This window comes from Siniperca chuatsi, linkage group LG1 (assembly GCF_020085105.1).
Source record: "Siniperca chuatsi isolate FFG_IHB_CAS linkage group LG1, ASM2008510v1, whole genome shotgun sequence".
Taxonomy (NCBI): domain Eukaryota; kingdom Metazoa; phylum Chordata; class Actinopteri; order Centrarchiformes; family Sinipercidae; genus Siniperca; species Siniperca chuatsi.
In genome coordinates, this window is record NC_058042.1 from 5,642,156 (window position 1) to 5,665,276 (window position 23,121).

The 23,121-nt window shown below is 39.8% G+C and overlaps 1 protein-coding gene across 5 annotated transcripts in view; it reads left to right on the top strand.

Annotated features, from left to right (window-relative positions):
- The window catches only part of LOC122883571 (protein kinase C-binding protein NELL1-like), a 279,566-nt gene that overhangs the window by 36,556 nt on the left and 219,889 nt on the right, over positions 1-23,121 (top strand). For all 5 annotated transcript variants that reach the window (XM_044212754.1, XM_044212493.1, XM_044212666.1 and 2 more), the window contains exon 4: positions 11,746-11,916. In XM_044212754.1, the coding sequence (XP_044068689.1) occupies positions 11,746-11,916 (171 nt within the window). The remainder of the gene's footprint in view (positions 1-11,745; positions 11,917-23,121) is intronic.

Genomic DNA, 23,121 nt, shown 5'->3' on the forward strand with positions numbered 1-23,121 from the left:
CTCAGCACAATCAAACCATCCTCTCTTCCCTCCCACCTCCTCTGCTAGCTTTGCCTTCCCAATATAATATCCTTCACTCCTCCCTTCTCTCATCCTCCGCTCTCCTCATCCTCAAAGTGAAAACGTCTTTTGAATGCAAGCATTTCTTGGTACCCGCTGCAAAAGCAGAAGAAACTATTTTTTTTTCTTCTTGTGCCCAGCACTGGGGAATTAGAGAGAAAGTTTATTGCTGCTCCACTAGGCTGAATAGAACAAAGGGAGCCTATTTCTGCCTAGCCAGCAGTTTTCTGGGTCCCAGTAACGCTCTCATTGTCAGCAAGTGGCAGTAGCTCTGTGATGAGCTAACTCAAAGCACGGTCTCTCCACTGCTCTTACCACCTGAGCACTCAAACACCAAAGATGCTCAGCCAATTCCTCCAGCTGCTCTGTTCATGTGCGTGCCCTTTGTCACTCTACAGGTCTGTCTCTCCCTCCATGTCTCAGTTCATAAGCACTTACAGGTTCTTCTCTTTTAAGGAAACATGCTGAGCTGAAGTCGAGTTGTGGTGGGATTTGACAACACAGAGATGGAGGAGGGGACTTGTTAAATTAGACTTTGTGGTAAAAGTTTGGGAATGTTGGTGAGTAAGCATGAGGAAGATGGACGCAGTAAATACTTGCCCCAATGCAGAATTATATTTATATCAACAAGTAGTTGAACATTAGCACAAGAACCCGTGTTTAAAATTGTAGTCCAAAATTAACACTCACCAATCCAAGCTCCACATGTTAGGAAAAATGTGTCTTTGGCTGTTAAATCAGTAAGTTTAACAGTCAGAACTGACCTTGATGAAATTATTTAAAATGTATATCTTACAGTGATATCTAGTCTGACTTGGTGGTACCTCATTTGTACATTGCTTTGTACAAAATTGTCTGCCAAATGAATAAATGTAATCCAGGACCTTCATATGGTATCATATATCGTGGCCCTGGACACACACTGGAGGGAAAGCAATCTTCTTAGTTAGTTAACTTAGAAAAGAAAAAGATTTCAGATAGGTGTAAAGTATAGCTCCAATAGAAAGCGGGTGACACAACCCATGTTAAATCAAAGGTGGTGCAGGATTTCTTCACTCAGTGGCTAAAAGCCATATTCTGCACCATCTTGATTTAACATACAGTACTGTAGGTTGAATTGACTTCAATGGAAAGCACTCCCTTTTCAGTGAAGTTAGTTATGTTTTTATTATTTTACAACTGCCTGACATTGATTTTTTTCCCCACCTGATAAATTGTTTATGATACCTTCCCTGGTGAGTTTGTATTTTCAACATTTTTCCCAGAAACAAGTTTATTAGTGTTGTTAGTGGAACCTGTAAGTAGCTTTGAAAAATCTGTTGTACATTTAGATTCCTGAATCTACAATCCTGGCAAGTAAAATGTTATCACACTAGATGGGTCACCTTTTTGTAGTTTTGGATTCCATCAGTCCTTGTTAAGAGAAATCTTGTTAATCTGACAAATAAACACTCAGCATCTGATTCTAACATATACTCTTTACAATAGCCTTGAAAAACAGGTGGGATGACATGTTGATAAGTACTATGATCCTTATTTGCCAAACATGCAATTGGCAATTTGGTTTCTCATTCCTTGGCAGATGATCTGAAAATTCTTAAAATGAAAAAAAGAAACAGTTTGTTGCTATGCCAGGCTGCCACGGTGAATCGCTGCTCTCTCTGTCTGCCTGTTTATTTTATGCTTAAACCTGATCTGTAGAATTTTTCAAAATTTGTTTTGCCATCAGATGGGATTTGTGTGTGAATGTTAGAGACAGGAAACCTGCTGGCTTCAATCCTGATCTCCTGATCTACCCCATGGAGTAGGGGTGAGGGATGAGCTGGGCCCTCTCACCTCAGACACTACCAGTTTCCACACTGCAATCCCATGGATTATTCTTCTGCAGTATTTGCGCTAAGAAAAAGGATGCAATACAGTACAAATGCTGACTAACACTGACATAACTAATTGCATGCTTGTTAATAGAACAGATAACATTACTGGAAACTGGACTTACAGTACCAACTTTGCAATTCAGTTATATTTTATTTATGTAGCACCAATTCATAACAGAAGTTATCTCATTGCACTTTTCCTATAGAGCAGGTCTAGAACGTACTCTTTACAGAGACCCAACAAATCCCTCCATGAGCAAGCACTTGGCGACTCAGCAGACTCTGCATCTCCGGAGGCAGAAATACCTGCTGAAAGTGACAGAAGGAGAGAGGTGAGAGACAAGAAAGCACAAAACTACGGGAGAGAGAAGATGTTGAGTTAGTAACATGCATTAAAGGGATAAAAATGCATACAGATGGAGAGAGGAGAGAGGAAAGAGGTGCATCATGGGAAGTCTCCCGGCAGTGTAGGCCTATAGCAGCATAACTAAGGGATGGTTCAGGCCTCACCCAAGCCAGCCCTAACTATAAGCTTTATCAAAGAGGAAAGTCTTAAGTCTACTCTTAAATGTGGAGGTGGTGTCTGCCTCCCGAACCCAAACTGGGACCTGATTCCATAGGAGAGGAGCTTGATAACTGAAGGCTCTGGCTCCAATTCTACTTTTGGAGACTCTAGGAACCACAAGTAACCCTGCATCCTGGGTGTGCAGTGTTCCAATGGGGTAATAAGGTATTATGAGCTCTTTAAGATTTGATGGTCCCTGACCATTAAGAGCTTTGTAAGTGAGGAGAAGGATTTTAAATTCTATTCTGGATTTTACAGGGAGCCAGTACAGAGAAGCTAATATTGGAGAAATATGATCTCTTTTCATAGTTCTTATCAGTACACTTGTCACAGCATTCTGGATCAACTGGAGTGTCTTAAGGGACTTATTGGGACAGCCTGATAATAAGGAATTGCAATAATCCAGCCTAGAAATAACAAATGCATGGACTAGTTTTTCGGCATCATTTTGAGACAGGATGTGCCTGATTTTTGCAATGTTACGTAGGCGAAAGAAGGCCGTCCTTGAAGTTTGTTTTATGTGAGAGTTAAAGGATAAATCGTGATCAAATGTAACTCAATGGTTCCTTTCGGTGGTGCTGGAGACGAGGGCAATGACATCTAGAATAACTAGAGTGGTGTGAAAAAGTGTTTGCCCCCTTCATATCCAGTAAAGAAGTGCTAACTAAGGCTAAAACTTCTTGAAGCAGCCTAGTTGGAATGGGGTCTAAGAGACAGGTTAAGATGAAAAAATTGTTGGAGTTAGTTGAAGATCTAATAATGAGATAAGCAGTATTAAGGCTATCATTTTCAACTTCCACATGAATATTGAGATCACCTACAATAATAACTGTTTTACAAAACTTCAGATGAAAATTCAGAATAGGACCAGGAGACTGGTACACTATAACAAAGAGAATTGGCTATCGTGTTTTCCAGGTTGGGTGTGATAGACTAAGAACAAGACTTTCGAATGAGTTATAATTTAGTTTAAGTTTAAGGTTGATTAATAGGCATGAGTCGAAGATGGCTGCAACTCCACCTCCTCAGCCAGTGCCTTGAGGAATGTGAGTATTAATATGACTGGGTGGAGTGGATTATTTTAGGCATTTTAATATATTCTTCATGACACAGCCAGGTTTCAGTAAGACAAAATAAGTCAATATATTCTGATATTAAATCGTTCACTAGTACAGCTTTAGATGACAGAGATCTGATATTTAAGAGTCCACATTTAATTATCCTATTTTGTTGTGCTATTTCAGTGGTGGTAATTTTATTTAGGTATTTATGAGCTGCTCCTTCCAAAGTGGGATGAATGCCGTCTCTCCTAATCAGGCCAGGTCTTCCACAGAAAGTCCACCAATTATCTACAAAGCCCACATTGTTTGCTGGACCCTACCTCGACAGCCAGCGGCGGAATGAAGACATGCGGCTAAACATGTCATCACTGGTCATATTTGGCAGGGGCTCAGCGAAAACTATGGAGTCAGACATTGTCTTTGCAAATGTACACACCGTCACATTAACTTTAGTGACCTCCGACTGGCGTAATCGGGAGTCGTTACCACCGCCGTGAATAACATTCTTACTGTATTTACTCGTATCCTTAGCCAGCAGTTTTAAGTAGGATTCAGCGTCACCCCCTCTGGCCCCAGGAATACATTTGACTATGGTTGCTGGTGTTGCTAACTTCACGTCTCCCAAAATGGAGCTGCCAATAATCAGAGTTGGTTTTTCAGCGGTTGTGTCGCTGAGTGGGGCAAACTTGTTGGAAACGTGAACAGGTTGGTGGTGAACCGTGGGCTTCTGCTTAGGGCTATGCTTCCTTCGGACAGTTACCCAGCCTCCCTGATTTCCTGGATACTCGGGAGCTTCTGGGGGACGGCTAACTGGTCGGTCTGCACTGGCTAACTACAGCAGCTAATGATTGAGTTCCCATGGAACCGTGTTTCCAATTCACTAAGCCTTGCCTCCAACGCTACACATAAACTACATTTATTACATGTACCATTATCACTAATGGAGGCAGAGGAATAGCTAAACATTTGACACACCGAGCAAGAGAGAGAGAGAGAGAGAGAGAGAGAGAGAGAGAGAGAGAGAGAGAGAGAGAGAGAGAGAGAGAGAGAGAGAGAGAGAGAGAGAGAGAGAGAGAGAGAGAGAGAGAGAGAGAGAGAGAGAGAGAGAGAGAGAGAGAGAGAGAGAGAGAGAGAGAGAGAGCATTGCTAGCTGCTAAGCTAAAGAACGGTAGCTAGCAAAACTGAATAGCATGTAAACTGTGGGATTAGTGAGAAAATCGTTAAAAGAAGGAGAGAGCTCTGAGTGCTTGAGCAGAACTAGTCTACGTTTAAATGTATAGCACATATTAGTCGCTCTAATGAAGACTCCAACAAAATTAACTATAATGAGCTAGAGCTGCAAAAATATGCTACTAGTAACACACAAACACTGACTGGAAATGAAACAATACAACTTGATAATGAGTGTTTTTTTCTAGTTAAAGTTATATTAGCTAATTGATTTTTTGGCCTCTTAGAGGTTGAAGAACTCCACAAGAAGGTGACAAACCCACAGCCGTGACATATTACGACCTTATAAAGGCTAACATTTTAGTAAATAGTTGCCACATCCAGCAAACACAGAGCACTCAGTTGGAGTTGTGTTTGCGTCCACTTGATGAATGTAAGTCCAGTATTAACTCTGCTTTTAGCTCTGGTTTGGTTTCCACCACCTTCTGACAAAAATATTAAGTTGCTAGGTGTTCTACTTTTTTAACCGGCTAGTCATAGTTCTTGCTAGTAGATGGTAGATAAGGCAAACCTGGGTCATTCAGATAATGCAATTTGCAAACAGAACATGAAGGCACCCAAACTGGGCCACATATTGAAGGCTCTTACATGCTCAAATATAATTTTGACATCAACATTTCGTCTGTCAGTTTCTGCCTCCATTTCTGTGAGGTTGCCTTCAAAAACAAAACACATCATTGAGCAGTGCAACTCTACATCTGCTGAAGATGACTATGGAACCCTAGAGAACATCAAGCCCACAGGAAAAGAGATTATTCACACAGCACAAAACGGGCTCTGCTTGCTCACTATCAACAAAAAGGCAATCTTAGACTCACCCTGCCCCACACCTCCACTGTGTTGTTGTTAGTTTGAATGACGGGATCCCCCAGACGCCCATGAGACAGCCAGACCACTTCCACCTGTCAAACAGTCTTCACACCCCAGAGACCTTCACCAGCCTCTCGGCTGCCCTCCTGCTCCTCATAAAGGAAAAAGCACAAAAAAAGCTGGTTGGCAGGAAAACATCAGGAACCCCAAAAATGTGTTTTGAAATTAAGATAAGCTAAGCTAATACCACTGACTATTTTTCAGTTTGATACTGAATAATGACAGGACCAATATCCCAATATAAAAACTCTGTTTTTTGTTTTCTTTCAACTGAAAATTGGCAACTCTTTGCATCTGAATGTTAAAATGCTTAAACTTGTCATTATGTTTCCTGTCTTATATCAGAAATTAAAAGCTCAATGTTCTTTTGGTATTTTTTTCCACATCAAGGCAATGAACTGCTTAGACTATTAAATAATAACTTGTGAACAACATAAATAATTATTTTCATTTTGTCTGTCATTAAAGCAGTTTCTATGTGTCCCTGTGTGTGTGTGTGTGTGTGTGTGTGTGTCTTGAATTTTTTTGAAGAAGCACCCATGTGAATGTGTTTTTATTTACTCCTCTGCACCCTGTAAACCAATGATCCAATGATTGCACCTTCTCTGGCCTGTACATCAACTGTTTAAACCTGACAGCATCACTGCACTGATGGACCTCGTCACCAAGAACCAGAGGTTGTCTGCCTCGCACCATGCTTTGCTGATAATAATGTCATACTGCATACACTCCAAACTGTGATATTAGAATTGATTTTCTCCTGCTCATCACATCTCGTTGATCATATACCTCAAGCTGGGCTCAGTTGTGAAAGTTACACCTATCTGCCATCACCCTCCGATTTGATAAGACCATCTGCTAAATCCAGAAACTCATAAAGGATGGTCTTCATGTGACAACTGAAGCACAATGCCTCACAACCAATCCCAGTCACATTTTCCAGGTCAGTAACTGAAGGCATCGGTAAGTTTTTCCATCATAGTATCTGGTTTACCTTCTTCTCCTCCCATTCCACGGACAAGCTCCAGAGTGTTGACCTCCCTATTGAGCAGATAATTGGCTGTCAGCTGCCCTCCATAAAATAGCTGCATGACACCGGCGGTGAAGAAAAGACAGGATGATATACAGCCAACCCTGCACTCTTGGGCAGCCATTCATTTCCAAAACTTTTCTCTTAGAGATGACACCAGTGCATTTTGATGAAGACCACTTGTCACCTCAACAGCTTCGTCCCAGAGCTGTCACCACACTCCTGAGACCCTTCCACGGCCCACAATCTCCATCTCAGGAGACACAGCCTGCAACCCTGCCACTGTGGCTGTTTATTTATTACTCAGCAGTTTGAAGCACCATCTCTCCTGGTCTCAGCACATTTATAATACTGTAAAGAAAATGGGGAAAGACATTAGCATGAAGTTTTCTTTAAGTGTCCTACATTATGAACATGGTTATATTATCACTGGTGATAACTCACCTTGAATATTTCTGTTGTAGGGTCTACAGCTAATGAAAAAAGATGCTATTACTTTAAAACATAGTTTAGCTATCTAGATTAGCTCTGCTTTATTTACATCACATTAACACTGACAACATGCCTGAAGTATCTTTGCTACCTGTCAAGAACAAACTTAATCTTGGTATCCTGAAGTTATCAGGAAAGCCATTTTTTCAGGCAAACCTGAACTATTTATACTAGCTTCAACTTAACTTAAAGGGACAGTTCACCCCAAAATCAAAAATACATATTTTCCTTCTTATCTGTAGTGCTATTTAGATTGTTTTGGTGTGAGTTGCCGAGTTTTGGAGATATAAGCCGTAGAGATGTATACTCGACTTCTCTCGAATATAATAGAACTAAATGGCACCTTGCAGCTAATGTTGACCTCAAAAGAGTGTGGTGACATGTCCTCTGAAATCCATATTCCTAGTCCTGACATCAGTGGTGTGCTCATTCCAGCACTGTGAAGCCAGAACTGTTGTAGTCAAGCAGGAAACATGAGGGTTTGGACCCAAATGCAGACACTGAGGCAGAGCAGGTACAGTTCAATGAGTTAATGAAACAAAAAAGCTTACATAGATTTCAGGCAGGCATTGGTCAAAATCAGGGAAGTAGTTCAACGAAGGCAAGCAAGGCCAACAGGGAGCAGGCAAAATCCATGCAAGGTCCAAGGGAAACAGAAGTTAAGTCCAACAGAACACACAGGTAACCAAGGCCAGGACATTTGACAAACAACAAAGCACACAGACTAAATACACTCAGGTCAGCAGAGATAATGAGACACAGGTGAAACTAATCAGGGAAGAGCAGATAATCATAACTGGCAGGAAAAGCAAACAAAGACAGGAAGTAAAACTACAAGACACATGAGGGAAGGATAATATTTCAAAATAAAATAGGAAATAACTACACAAAACCAAAACTATTACAAAAGAATATGCCAGTTATGTTTAAAATGTAGTCATACAGTCAAAATCTTGCAAAAAAAAAATAACATCACATACTAGACCCCTGAAAATGCAAGGAAACTTGCATTGTCTTTTGCATTCCTTTTCCTAGATAATTGTGGTGTGTTTTGCTAGAAATGAGAAGGAAATGTAAAGCTGTCCCAGTTCAGGGGCGTTGTCCTCTGAAATCCATATTCCTAGACCGAATGCATCATAATTGGCCAACAAATCCTTTTGCTTTAGAAAGAATGCCCCCTGTGGCTCAGAAGTGCACCGTTTTTTGTCCAAATTTGGACGGCAAATGTTTTTAGGTGATCCTGATCAATTCATACACTTACAAATGGAACCTACCTAAATACAAAACAAAGTTTGGCTGCTTGGTTCAAAGCAAAGGAAACTGTTCTCAACATCTATCTGTTTTTTTATTTAACTAGCACCGATGTAGTTAAATCAGTCAAATGTTCATCTTATGTAAGGGTATTTTTTTCCCCAGAAAATAGTGGCCTACACAGTAGCCCAGTTTTGCTTTCACATCAAATCGAAACACATTCTAATCAGAGGAGTCTCCCTCTACCACTGCTAGCCAAAATGTTCAGGTTTTTTTATATGAAAACATGATATTTGTTTTTTCTGAAAGCTGTGGATGCTCACATTAGGGCTCTGTTAGATCCACGCAGTTGCCATTAGTGAAAGGATTAGCAATGAAAAGAAAGTCTTTAAAATGGTGATAAGGCTTATTGTTTATATTTTGTACAGAGAAGCACGAAAACAGATATGTCCTTTTTAGCGACTGTCAGGCTACACACTTCGTTACAAATGGACTGCCTGCCAATAGATTATTCCCCTTCATTAAATATGCTGTAATGCAGGGATACAATAGCTACCACTAAATGCTTCATAAAATAAACGCTTGCTGTGAAGTGGAGTTAATGCCTTTGATGATTATTTCATGAGTCAAATCAGGATAACAGAGTTTCTGCTTGTTGGGTGATTCCAGGCCTCTCGAAGCCCCTAGGAGGCTTCTATCAGTGGAAGAGGTGAAGCTGGAGAGCTCTCGTTCATGTCTTACTCCTCGTTCGATGCAAATGATTCTTCTCCAGCTGACAAGTATCAGCGGCTCCGTCTCCTGCAGCATGATCGAGACGAGCTGTCAGGTCGGTGCCCAGTGCAGCCACACAGTGATGTATTCAAATAATTTCAGAGTGATGACATGCCGTACAAAGACAGCTGAACTGGCCAGCCATACCCATACTGACTCTACCTCTCTCCCTTTCACACACACACACGTAACTAAGTAAGCTGCCACTACTCGATGCAAATCCAATTTAATGTCAAAGAAAAACACTTCCCTGTGATGCTTAATTTACTGTGTGATAATTGTTTTAGTATTAACACAGCCTGCTGTGTGGGGGGCTGATGGGCCGTCATTAGCTCTGTGGAAAGGTTTGAACTCAGTTAGCTGAACCCTACAAGACTGCATGTACTGATCAATGCTCCCTCCTCTCATTTTCTTTGTCTCTTCATTGTGTTTTCCTGGTTACAATAATGAATAGTTTCATCTTCATACTCATTATGTTGGAATATGGCACTATGACTAATGCATTTTTTATAATTAAATGTATCGACAAACATTTAGGCATTCAGGGAACATTTAGTCACTCAGCAACTAAAGGTACATTGTTGTGCATAAAAAACATCTTTCCAAGGCTTAGGGGAAAAAGCACATGTGATTGTCATGTTTTCACATTTGAAATATTACATTTCACATGCAAAATGTCCATGTGCCAGTTAGATGTGAGATTCCATCACGTGATGTTTTGATGTGATATTTCACATAAGTGCCTATATGATGTGAAGTTTTCACATGTGAAATGGTGATCCGCATTTGATAAGCATGTTAAGTGTGTTTCACATGTGATTAATCAACATGCACTGCTTTTGTAAGGGAAATTATTAATTATTTATATAGTGCCAATTCATAATAGAAGGCTATACCATAGTGCTTACATCAACATCATGTCTTTGAGCTGCAGGCAAAGGACTAATGTGTACCTAGTCAGTGTAAAAATTATGTCTTGATATTTTATCCTAAAAGTTTTTTGGCATTTGGTTTGTGTTAAGTTCTTATCAGTTCTTCTCAGTTTCATTCATTTTCCAAACAGGAAGATATCTGCTGCCCCACATCCTCGATTGATATTCTCTGGAGTGGGTCTGCTCTCCCTTTCCATAAATATGCATGAGAGCTGTTGAGCTTTGGTATTGAATGGGCTTGATCCCTGTGTGTATGTGTGTGAGTCTATCTGTTTTTGTGCCTGAATATATTGTGATAGGCTAGATTCTGGCTAGGTTCGGATTATTGGAGAGCTGTGTCACTTATAGTATATTTTGTATGTGTGAATGTGTGTGAGCTGAGGTGCCAGGGGTTCCGGTGTTGGGGTCATTTGCAGCCGCAGGGAAGCTGAAATGTCATGACTGGTTGCTTGCGGCTCTTAGGCTGTTGCTGTCTGTGGCTGGCTGGCTCTTAATTTAGCGTGGCAGATGAGGGTGGAGAGTAAGAGCACACATGGTGCTGAGACGAGCTGCAGGTCGAACCCCTGCAGTCCAACCACAAAGTGAGGATAGGAGCTGAAACTGAGACAGAAATATCTTTATTTTTTCTGTCTGGTTAGACAAACTGACAGGCATCTTTTTACACAAAGCTTACACTGAGAAATCACCTCAGTAGCTCAACTCACTGTTCTTCATGTGTACACAAGTTATTATTGTTTGTCAGCTAAGTAATGAAATTACAGTGTGTGTATCCAGGGGTTAGGATGATGTGGCCTTTTTAATAAATATTGGATTAGCAAATCATTGTAGATTGCCAATATGACTGTGGTTTCTCCCAGACCACCGCTACAGACGGATTGTCTGCGGTTTAATCATTCATTTTTATTGTGAAAATATATTTTGGCTCTGCTAGCAGTGAAACCCAAAGATGAGGTTGGGTATTTGGGTGGTTAGTCTGTCCAAAATTTGTGCAATCAGGTCAAACTTTGCCCTTGACTTCTACTATTTTCGATGACAAGGTGTCTAGAAATATCAAATTCTACTTTTGCATTTTATATACTAATCGCCACCCGCAGGTCAAAATATCAATGTTGCACGTGAAATATCTTTCTAATCTAACTGGTATTGTAGATTGAGTTCAAATTTGATCCGTAAGACATGAAAATTTTTTTGTTGTTAGGTGTGCAAACACATTCATATTGTGGGACAACAAGCATTGTAACCCTTAGCAGTGGCTATTGGGACTTTAGACATTTGCTTATGTTGTGAATGAATGGTTCACTAAAGGCCTAATAACAGCCACCCCTAAAGAATGTCATTAAATCAAAAAACAAGTCTACAGCAGAATTTTAGTGTTTCATGTAGGGGAATGATGATTTTCATTGTCACTTTTTTATTGATTATTTAGTCTAAAAAATGTCTGGAAATACTGGAAAATAGTTCACAAACCTGCTTTGTACAAGACCTCGTACCCATAATGTTCTAGACTGAGTGTTTCTGTGAGTTTAGATATTTCTTTACCCTGAACAGAGACATTGTCCAGGAAACCGAGTGTCTCTGACCTCTGAACTCCTCTCTTTCCCTGCAGTTACTTTGAGCTGGAGAGCAGCAGGGTGAGAGAGGAGATCCGCTACCACTACCGCTTCAAAGGAAAGCCGCGCTCCGAGTCCTTCCCCTACCGCCTTGCTGATGGCCAGTGGCACAAGATCGCTCTCACCATCAGCGCCACCCACTTACTGCTGCACATCGACTGTAACAGGTAACACACTCACGGCACACATAAAACACATTGATATCTCTGTCACAAGTGGCTGTGCTGATTTATCTTTACCATGCTCCTTTGAAGCGACTCATCTAATGAGCTGTCTTTGTTTATCAAAGTAAATATTTGTTTGCTACTGTCTCAGTGTGGATGACAGCCTGTTAACAGTGCCAACGATGAAACATCAAATTAACAAACACAGCAGTGTACGAAAAAAGGCTGTATCTTTATATAGCCTAGGGGATGTGTGTTCAGCTCACACTGTTCCATAATGAAGTGGAAGGTAACAATGATATAATCGCTTCATCGATTGGGCAGTGAAGGCCCTTTCTAAAGGAGCACTCAGTCAGAGCTGATCTATAAACATGTGCTTCAGCTGTGACAGTCTTTCTCAGTCCTCACACTCCCTCCTGAGAGCCAGGAAGGCATCACTTGTCCTTTTCCTAATGCAGTTGCTAGACAGACACACCATGAACAAGCAGTGTAAATTTGAGTAGAGGTAATGCTCTGTCACCTCTCATAGATTAAAAGCTGTATGATGCACAGGAGGATTGCATTGTAGTATTGATTCTTCCCAGATGCTTATTATTCCCATCAGGGTGGTCGTTTGTTGATTAATTGTCGCGGCAGTGGCTGTCTGTCAGATGAGACCGTAGTGAAGACAAAAGAGAGCATCAGAGTGATATTAGGGAGAAAACATCAAAACGTAATTCGATAAAATTGGATTCAAAACCTTTTGCTTACTTACAGTTCTTTGGGTGAGAGCTGAGTTAATTAGATAGTTAGATTGAATGGGTTGGTTTAGTGCCGTTTATCATCTGTTGGTGGCTCTGAGTGGTATGAAACTGAAGGTTGATATTAAGCTAAACAGTTTGAAGGGGAGTTGGCACTGACTCTGTTTTTAAATACAGCCTTAAAACATATTTTTATTGAGTCACCCCCTTGTCCGACAAATACTGTATCTTGTTGCTTGCAAAATACAGCTTTGTCATGCTACCTCCAGACATAATGCTACTATTTTAGTATTCTCTTTTATCTTGTTTTTATCTCCTATGTCGGTTTTATTTCTTTGTAAATTGTTATTGTTGTTCTTTTTACTCATTTCATGCTTTTGTCAGTACCTCACATAACAAGACATTATTGGACTGCTATATCAGCCGATCCATTTCCAGCCCTTATCCATGATAGAAGCACTGTGGATCAGGGTTCAGTAATGAGTGAATGAAGTGCAGTAGTTCATCAATATCACACACTCACAGAGTAGATCTTTAAACTTCTGCCCTCTGACCACAATCAGAATGCTGAAATACCAGCAGCTTCCTAATATATAGAAACTTCTCCCTAAAGTATTTTACTATAGAAATACCATTAAAACACTTCCCCAACCTGCTGGCAGCTTTCCTTTAATTGTATCTGATTTTGTATAGTGTCTGGTAGTGTTTTGGATCAGTGGCGAAAGGAGTCTCAGTGTGGATCTGTTGTGGCAGGAAGGTTTGGACAGAGTATCTTTATCACCAGCATGTGCTGATGTTCAGATGCAGTCTTCAACCAACAGTAGCAACAATGTTGTTATACATAGAGAGGATCTGAAGATCGTTATGCTGAGCTGTTCTGCAAAGCTTTTCTTCGACGATCAAATTGAGGCAGTTGAGAGTGTGGATGTCGCCATGGTTACCAAGCTCCTCCCACCATAGATGTACTGGGTCGCACAGAAAAGTCAACCACCTCATCTGCAGCCGCTCTCAGTTCTGATCACGTTTACCCGAATGCATTTCACCATGACCTGTAGCAGCACCAGTTGACACCACCTGCTGGCAAATCATTTTTCGCATTTAAAGAAGCAATCACAGCTCATGATACCTGTCATCTGAGAAACAACACAGCACTTTAGCACCTATATAGTTCAAAATCCAGCAAAATAAACAGCAGCTTAACTGTTTATGTAGAGTCTTTATTCAGTTTGGCACTGAACACATAGCATTTGGCTTTTCACTATAAGGGCAACTTGACTTCTGCATCATCGGCTCAAATCCTTAACATCACCAGTGCCGGGTATTTACAGGAAGCTTATACAAAAAACTCTCAAATTTTCTCAAGTTTGGATTGCTTAAAGGGCTGTAATGAAAACCCATTAAACCAAACTATATTTACTTTCATTTGATACTGACTTTTCAGTTGAATAGTGTATGCGCATGTTTTTCATCCTTAATTCTCAAGTGAGAAAGCTTGTAATTCGATGCTTTTGTACAGCTGATAAACCCTACAGTGAGCGGAATATGTCCAGAATTACCAATCAGACTTTCCCAGAGGGCACTAATGAGGATAGTTTATATGAGGACTGGATTTAGATTAGTTACAAAGAAAGGCAGTTGCCAGATTCTTTTTTGTTTTGCATACTGATTATGCACAAAGTTTCAGTGTGAGTGTGTGTGCTAATGCTGATGAAGTAATCCCCAACAAATTTAGAATAAGAAATCTAATTGTATTTGTTCCCCTAGATGTTCTCCCTCACTTTGACAGCACCCAAGTAAATTCAAGTCAAGTCAGTTTATTTATATAGCACATGTAAAAACAACAGGAGTTGAGCCAAAGTGCTTTCCAGTTCCGGCAGATGGGATTAGAATCTGCTTCAAACAAATATACATGATTAAAAGTTCCATTGGAAATTATGGATTGTATTGCGCCCCATTTGCTAATTATTTCTAACAGCTTGCTGTACTGGCTGCTTCCCAGATTACTTTAAAACTGCTTGTGTCCAGCCAGTCCTAAAAAACCTGGTCTTGATCCTACCTTCCTGGAAAACTATCATCCAATCTCCAAACTCCCTTTTTTTTTTCGAACATTCTCGAAAAACTTGAATCTAAGCAGCTTCTTGCTGCTGTGGAAAACAATAATACCTTTGTTCCAATGTGGCTTTGAGACAGCCTTTCTCAAAGTCACTAATGACCTTTTTAATGAGATCCGATGCAGGCATGTGTTCAATTCTTGTGCTGCTGGACTTAAGTGCTGCCTTTGACACAATTGATCATAGCATTCTTTTAGATAGACTGAGGCATTGGGTGCATCTGGCACTGCACTAGACTGGTTCTCATCATATTTGTCCAATAGGAAATTCTGTGTCACCATTAACAACTACATGACTTTCCTATATCAACTACGGTGTGCCTCAAGGTTCAATTCTGGGACCAATAATGTTCTCCTTATATATGCTCCCCTTGGGTGATGTCATCTCCCTGTCAAGCCCAATGACCTTAATATGCTGAGTTCTCTGCAGGACTGCCTGTCTGACATAAAAAATTGGATGTTGATAAATGTTCTTCAGCTTAACTCAAATAAAACTTCTTGTTACTGGGCCCCAAAACATCACTAAACAAATACTGCCATTTATTGGTAACCTGTCACAACATATCCATCCTGTTGCAAGAAATGTTGGTGTCCTGTTTGATAATTTATATAATTTAATAATGTTTTGAGCAACATATCACTGAGCTTTCCAATCATGTTTTTATCACCTCAGAAATATTGCAAAAGCCCGATCTATTTTAAATTTTAGTGATGCAGAAAGTGTTGTACATGCTTTTATCTCCTCACGCCTTGATTATGCAGCAGCTCATACAGGCCTCTCAGTAATTCACGCTTCGATTATTGTAACAGTCTGTTCACTTGTCTTAATAAAAAAACTTTGAAACGACTGCAGACTGTCTCAATAGGACCAAGAGGTATAATCACATCACACCTGTTTTAGCCTCTTTACATTGGCTCCCTGTTTGTTTTAGGATTGATTTTAAGATCTTATTGATTACTTTTAAGGCTCTTCGTGGCCTGGCTCCAGATTATATTTTAGACCTTTTAATCCCTTATAAACCTTCACGTAGTTTGAGATCTTCAGGCAGGGGTCTTCTGGCTGTTCCTGATTCCAGGATGAAAACTAAGGAGGGCAGAGCTTTTGCCATCAGGGCCCCGAAGGTCTGGAACAACCTGCCCCGAAGAAATTAGGTTGTCTGAGTCAGTGTCTTCTTTTAAGTCTCTTCTCAGAACACAGATTTATCTGAAAGCATATCCTGATTTTACCTGAGCTGTCTGTTTATTTTATTGTTTTTATGTATTTTATATTTTATCATTCACTGTGGCATTTTATTTTTCTCTTTGTGAAGCACTTTGTACTTTGTTTTGATAAGTACTCTATAAATAAAGTTTATTTATTATTATTTATTATTTAAATAACAAGAATAGAAATATAAATACAATAGAATAGAACCAGCAACAGATTGACACATTTAAAAACAACAGGAGTTGAGCCAAAGTGCTTTCCAGTTCAGGCAGATGGGATTAGGATCTGCCTCAAACAAATAACATTATTAAAAGGAATAGCATAAAATGTAGCTTTGATGGCAACGTTGTACAAGGAAAAAACATGAAAAAAGACAAGATGAAATAGAAAATCATATCCCTGCTAACCAGATCATTTCACTTCTCTAAGTGTTGGGAATGATATCTCCATTCAAAGTAAATTGGCAGACCCGTTAACCTTGAAATTTAGATCAATTTGATTTATGCATTAGGTGGACTTTTACTGTGTGGAGGGTTTTTTTGGCCTTGACAGCTCTTATTTTACTGATGGGATTAGTTTGACAAAGTTGACTGAAAATGAATCATCAAGGCAAGGCAAGTTTATTTGTATAGCACATTTCAAGAAGGAAAAACAGCATAAAACATTGAAATGCAAAGTAAAAGAATAGATAGTTATATAATAGATAATTGTACGTATTTTTAATGTTTTCATATTTTATTGTCAATTTTATATTTTATATTTATATTTTATTCCTTGTATGTGAAAACCTACTTGCCAATAAACCTGAAAGTCCAAAATTACACCAAGGTTTCTGACTTGGTTTTTGGTTTTCAGAGACAGAGAGTCAAGATGACTGCTAACTTTCAGCCTTCCTTCTTTTGCACCAAAGACAATTATCTCAGTTTTGTCAGCATTTTGCTGGAGAAAGTTCAGGCACTTCCAGTTATTTATTTGTTCAATTTTGTTGCAGTGAGAATCTTTGGGACTGTAGTTGCTTGATGACAGAGCAAGATAAATTTTGGTGTTGTCGGCATGATTATGATAGTTGATGTTATTGTTTTGTTTAATGTTGCCTAATAGTGGCATGTCGATGTTAAATAGAAGAGGACCAAGGATTGAGCCTTGGGGAATCCCACACACCATGTTGGTCCACTCAGATGCATAATTACCAATTGAGACAAAATAGTTACTGTTCTGTTGATATGACATACACCACTTCTCTCAGCGCTATGCCTGAGAACCCAACACAGTTTTCCAGTCTGTCCAGTAGTATTGTATAGTCAGCTGTGTCAAATGCAGCACATCAGGATCATGGTCAAACTGTTAAGTGAAAAGGTTTAGTTAACTGAAATTATTGGGCTTTCTGGGCTCATATTTAACTGCAGTATAAACAAGGCTGGTGGTTACAATATTTATTATATTAAAGGACATTTGGGGAAAGATGCTTATTGGCGTTCTTGCTGAAAGTTAGATGAGAAGATCAATACCACTCTCATATCTGCCGGTTCATTATGAAGCTGGAGCCAGGAGACTGTTAGCTTAGCATAAAGACTGGAAACACAGGGAAAACAGCCAGCCTGGTTTAGCAGCTAGGCTGGCAACTTGTCATTTTTTACACTTGTATGGATTAAACAAACAAGATATAATGTGTTAATTAGTGTGCTTTGGATGTGCTTGTAGGAAGATTTTGTTACTTTCAGACAGAGCCAGGCTAGCTAACTCTGTAAATTGGCAACTGTTTGCTAACACGTTTGGCCTTAACAACTTTATAATATAATTGATAAAATGTAAAGGCTGTATGACTGTTAGCTTGTTATGGAGTTCTTCCATCCCCCAATGTCCTGTAGCTTTAACAAACCAACATCAACATTTTGCAGAAAGAAAAAGTGTGCACCTCAGAAGTTGGTAAAATTTCTGTGCATGTTCAACATGTTAGCAAAATGGAAAATGAAAGTAAACTGATGATTTACAAAAATAGCTGGTGTCGTGAATTGTAGGCCCATTTAGGCCAGTTCTGTTTGTGGCTTTAATGTAGTCTGATTTAAAGTTTAAAGTTTTAGTAATCATCATATCATGGAAAATGTCGATTGTTTGGTGTCAGTTCCTCAGAATGAAAATGCGGAGGCTTCTTTCCTAAGAAACCTACAAAACAACAAGAAAACGGACCAGAATGCGATACAGCTAAAAAGCAGGTTTGGTTAACTCTAACTCTAAGAGATGATCTCTGAGAGATATATTTTTTTTCTCAACTGGAACATTTTTTCCCCCACGCACTCCTGCCCCTGGCCACATGCATCCCTTTTTTGGAGGTTACCAAAGAGCATTTTGGGACCAATGTCGCATTTCATTCTCTTGTTTTTGCTCCTATGAATAGCTTTAAGATAAGCATTCCAGACAAAGTAATGAATTCAGACACAAACTGTTGAAATTACTTTGACCCACGCTGGTCATCACCATCATCATTATTAAATGAATAGAATGTTCCCTTTATCCCCCATCTATATTTTACACATTGCAACCATCGGGAAAATAGAATTGCTTATCAGTGCTCTATTCTTTACAGACTGCTCTCCATTCATACAGTCTGAAGTATCTTTGTGAAGAGTTTTCTTCTTTTTTGGGGAGTTTTTCCTCATTCAAATCGAGGGTCTAAGGACAGAGGGTGTTGTATGCTGTACAGATTGTAAAGCCTCGAGGCAAATTGTGATTTGTGATATTGGGCTGTATAAATAAAATTGACTTGACTATTTCTACAGTATTAGCAGTAAAAACAATGCTATTAATTATTCAGCACATTAATTGGAATAATCATAATTATTATTTATAATCAGAAATGGTTGCTGTCACAGTAAAGGAGCATTTCAGATTTGTTGCTGTATGAGGAAAAAAAAGAGCAACATTATCCTCTATTTGACTGACTTGATCCGTTTGGATATCCCTGCCACACCTGTCTGTGTCTTTGACGCTGTTTGTTACAAGAAGCAAATCCTCTGGATATCTGCAGGGCAACAGCTTCAATTTGTCATTTTGTTTGAGCGCACTGTGTGTGTCACCTTGTCCCAGTAAAGGGCTCTTACCTTGGGTTAAGATTTGGACTTAATCTTAAGGTGGATCAGAAACTTGACAGTTCATGGAAATTTCCCCATGTCTGTTTCCTCATCTGTCCTTGTCTGAGATCGATCCGAAGAAAACATATACAAAGGTAAAGACATGTGGGCAACATGCTGAGGGAGCACAGAGAGGCAGTGTTGCCATCAGCTCGGATGAAGCTTATCAATGAACATGGTAACTTTGTAGAAAGGAAAAATACTCCCTAAATAAAGTGATGTAAAAATGTTCTACCTGCCCAGACATAGTAAGTATACATTATAATGTAGCACAAAAATGAAAATCATCAATAGCATCAATGTTACTACTAATAAGAATGCTAATGCTAATAATCATAGAACAACATAATGATATAATAGTAATAATGCCAATTATAATAAATCAAAATATCTAACAAAAACTGTTTTAAAATGATTAGCAAAATCTTAACAACCAAAAGCTCATTGCAAAGATAAGAAGTTTGAATCTCAGGAATAACAATATTCAGCAAAACAATAAATATACAGTTGACAAATGAATCTCAGTTAAAGGTCTGTTTAGCAGTAGTAATAACATGATATTCATCAATATATGGAATTTGCTCAGTTGTCATTTAATTGTTGATGTTAAAATTTCCATTTTCTTTTAGCCCTTTAAGGACTTCTCAACCATGTTGGCTTAAAAATTAATTCTTGAAAAAAATTTACTTTGAAGCTCAATAAAAATATAGTAGTCATGGGATTGGATGAGAACAGACATTCATTCAAAATGTAATTTAGCAATTAGAAACAACACCTTGTGCTCCGGGAACTGGTGATAGGAATTTGCCTTTATTTTCTGAAATTTTATAGATGAAACAATTAGTTAGTTAATCAGAATGATAATGGATAGATAAATTGATAATGAAAATAATCGTCACAGCCTTACTGAGGATCTCAGGTTGTACAGTGCAGCACTTCGTGTTCCAAGGTCAGAGATGTACTAGGGCTGGAGTTAAATCAAAAGATCACCTCTTCCTTACAGAGAGTTTGGAGATAGGGTCTCTGCTAAACATCTTACTATTCTGTCCATTAAGTCACGCAACACCAACCTCCACCCTGCCCTTTCAACAACAGAAATCATTCCTCTGGTGCCCCCATTCCATCAGGTGCATGATTTTCCACTTTGTATGTGCTGGCTGGGCTGCTGTCCCAAAATTTAAAGTGGAGCTTTTGGAAATGTCTAGCTTACTCTAAATGAAACCCCCGTGAAGCTGTTTATCAGAGTTCAGTTTCCAAAATCTAGCTTAAATAATAATTATAAGTAAAAACTAAAATCTAGAATCAATCATGAAATGTTTGCCCCAGAGCTGTGGATTTAAGTAGTCTTAAGTAACAAAAGAGACTTGCTTGAGACTTCACTTTCTAATTACTCATAGGAATTATGAAGGAAGCAAAGGAGGAAGTCAGGTGAGGTAGTTTAAAGAGCGAGAAAGTCCGTGTAGGGAGGACACCAGGGTGGATGGATGGATGGATGGGTTAAACACCGGGGTGGCTCCTCAAACGGTTCACTATAGGCTTGAAGGATTTGAGGCAGACAGGCAGCCGGCTAGCCGGCTCAGGATAGGCAGGCTGCAGGCTTACAAACCTACCTAATCGACTGGAGGGCAGGCTGAGATGTAGACTGATGTGCAGGCCGAGGTGCAGCCTGGAAGCTAGCAGGGAAGAGTGAAAGCTGGTGGCTGGCAGGCTGGAGTGAAGGCTGGTGGCTGGCAGGCCAGAGTGAAGGGTGGTGGCTGGCAGGCCAGAGTGAAGGGTGGTGGCTGGCAGGCCAGAGTGAAGGGTGGTGGCTAGCAGGCTGGGGTGAAGGCTGGGGTGAAGGCTGGAGGCTAGCAGAGTGGAGGCTAGCAGGCAGCAATGCAGACTGGAGGCTAGCAGGCTGGAGTATAGTAGGCCAGGAAGCAGGCTGGAGGCTAGCATGCTGGATGCTAGCAGACTGGAGAACTGGCTGATTGTTAGCAGGCTGGAAATCAGACTGGGAATCAGGAGTTTTAATAAAGTCCTCTGCCTACCCAGGCAGCAATTTCTACAACCAAGGCTTTGAAGACATTTCCTGGTGTGCAGATGACAAGGCTGCGTCCCTTTCCTCACAACTGGAGGCGTATTTCCAGTCATTACATGGGTCCATGTTTGTCCAGTTTATTCTGTCACAATTGGCACAAAATAATGCAGAGGCCCAGGGATGAGAGTGTGGCTGCAGGAAGGGACTGAGAGGCAAACTGTGACACCTCCCTCATTTTGGATTCTTGGGCTCTCCATTCCCTCACAGGTCAGCACTGTCAAGACAGTTTGCTATTTGTCAACAGCATACATTTGGGTGTCAAACTGCAAGCAAACCCACAGATCGCAGTGATTCCATTATGATTCCAGTTTTGCTTTTATAAATGCTGGTGTGACTGGACCCTAAGTCTGGGGTCAGAATACCTACCAGCTTTGTTTTTCTGTCTTCTGACATCCTGACCAAAACTTGCTGATCTGTCTGCCTGCTGCGCTTTGGAAAAAACATTTTGACTCACCTGACCAGATTTTAAAATAAATGTTCTGTTTTGCTTCGGCAGCATTTTAGGTGCTTTTCAGTGAACAACTCAGACATTTAGAAATAATGATATGTATTGAAATATGAAATGTCATTGCATTTGGATGTGTGGAATAAGACGATGGCAGCAGTGTTACCTCAAACAGACTTTTTCAGTCCTCTACCTCCTCCACTTATCATTTTCAAATGCATTTCATTGAACCATACTCCGAGACTGTAGGTCATTTCTCTCCCACACACACATTTGTGTGATATTACCCGCAGTAGTGCCATTGTGGAACCTAGACAAGGTCAGACGCCTTATATAACTGTTGTATGTAATTGCAATCTCCAAATTTTCCTAATTGAATTAGTGGCAGACACCCAGTACATACTCCCTCGTCACATACTCACAGTCAGCTCTTTGTTTTGGACCTGAATAGCTAATTGCAATAATGACATTGGCTCTGCCTGTCACTTACAACCACGCGGTTGTCCCCTACTTGCAGAAGGTCATTTAATGTGCAGACTGGCCGGTGTTTCCCAGAGGGCCTTTGCTGAAATTGTTGCTTTTCTCAGAGCCTTTATAGCAGTAGGGCTAAACTATACATTTTGTCCTGAGGGTGGTGCTAAAGGAAAGGTCACAGGGTCATTAAAATCAAATTGTTCACCACCAGGGGCACTTAATGTGCTCAGCAAACTTTGTAATCTGCTAATTAAATACTGTATCTAGTGGATAAAGCTGACATTTTGGCCTGACGGAGGAAAGCTCATAAAACATCCAAAATGGAAAGGGTTCATCCTCTAGGGAGCATGTAAATCTGTTAAAAACTCAAAATCTGTAATTTTAATACCTTGTTATATGCCAAATTGTTGGAAATTATTAGCTCATAGTGGCACCAGAGGACATGTTGGACAAGCTAACTGACTGACATCATCATGGATTAACCTCATTGCTAATCGGACAAAAACGATTGAAAAAAACAAAACACAAAATAACTTACCCATTGGTTATGCTATTGCCCTGAATAGTGCACAGCCACACTCTCTGAGACGGAAACATCCAACAGAGATGATGCATTCATAAACACAGAATATAATATATGTGTTTATAAGATTGTTATTGAAACACAAAAGAGATCCAGGGGGTATTATTAAAATAGCCAGACTTTCTTTTCTTCTGTCTGTTTTTGTGTCTCAGTCACTCAGTATGTTGTCTGTCTCTAACCCACAAAGAGATTTAGACAAAAGTAGAATTGTGTATTTATTGGCAGAGTGAGTCCTGGACAAGCGGGAAGACAAGGAGGAATATTAGAACAAAGATCTGAGATTGTGAAGTAAGTGAGAGCTCAGTTCAATTCTGTTAATTTAGCTTAGTATTTTCAGCCTAAATGACACCCTGGACATTGTTTTGCACATGTGTTCTTGTGTTTGTATGAGTGAGAGAAAGATCATTTTTTTCAATGATTTGTTTCTTTTACTGTAATTTG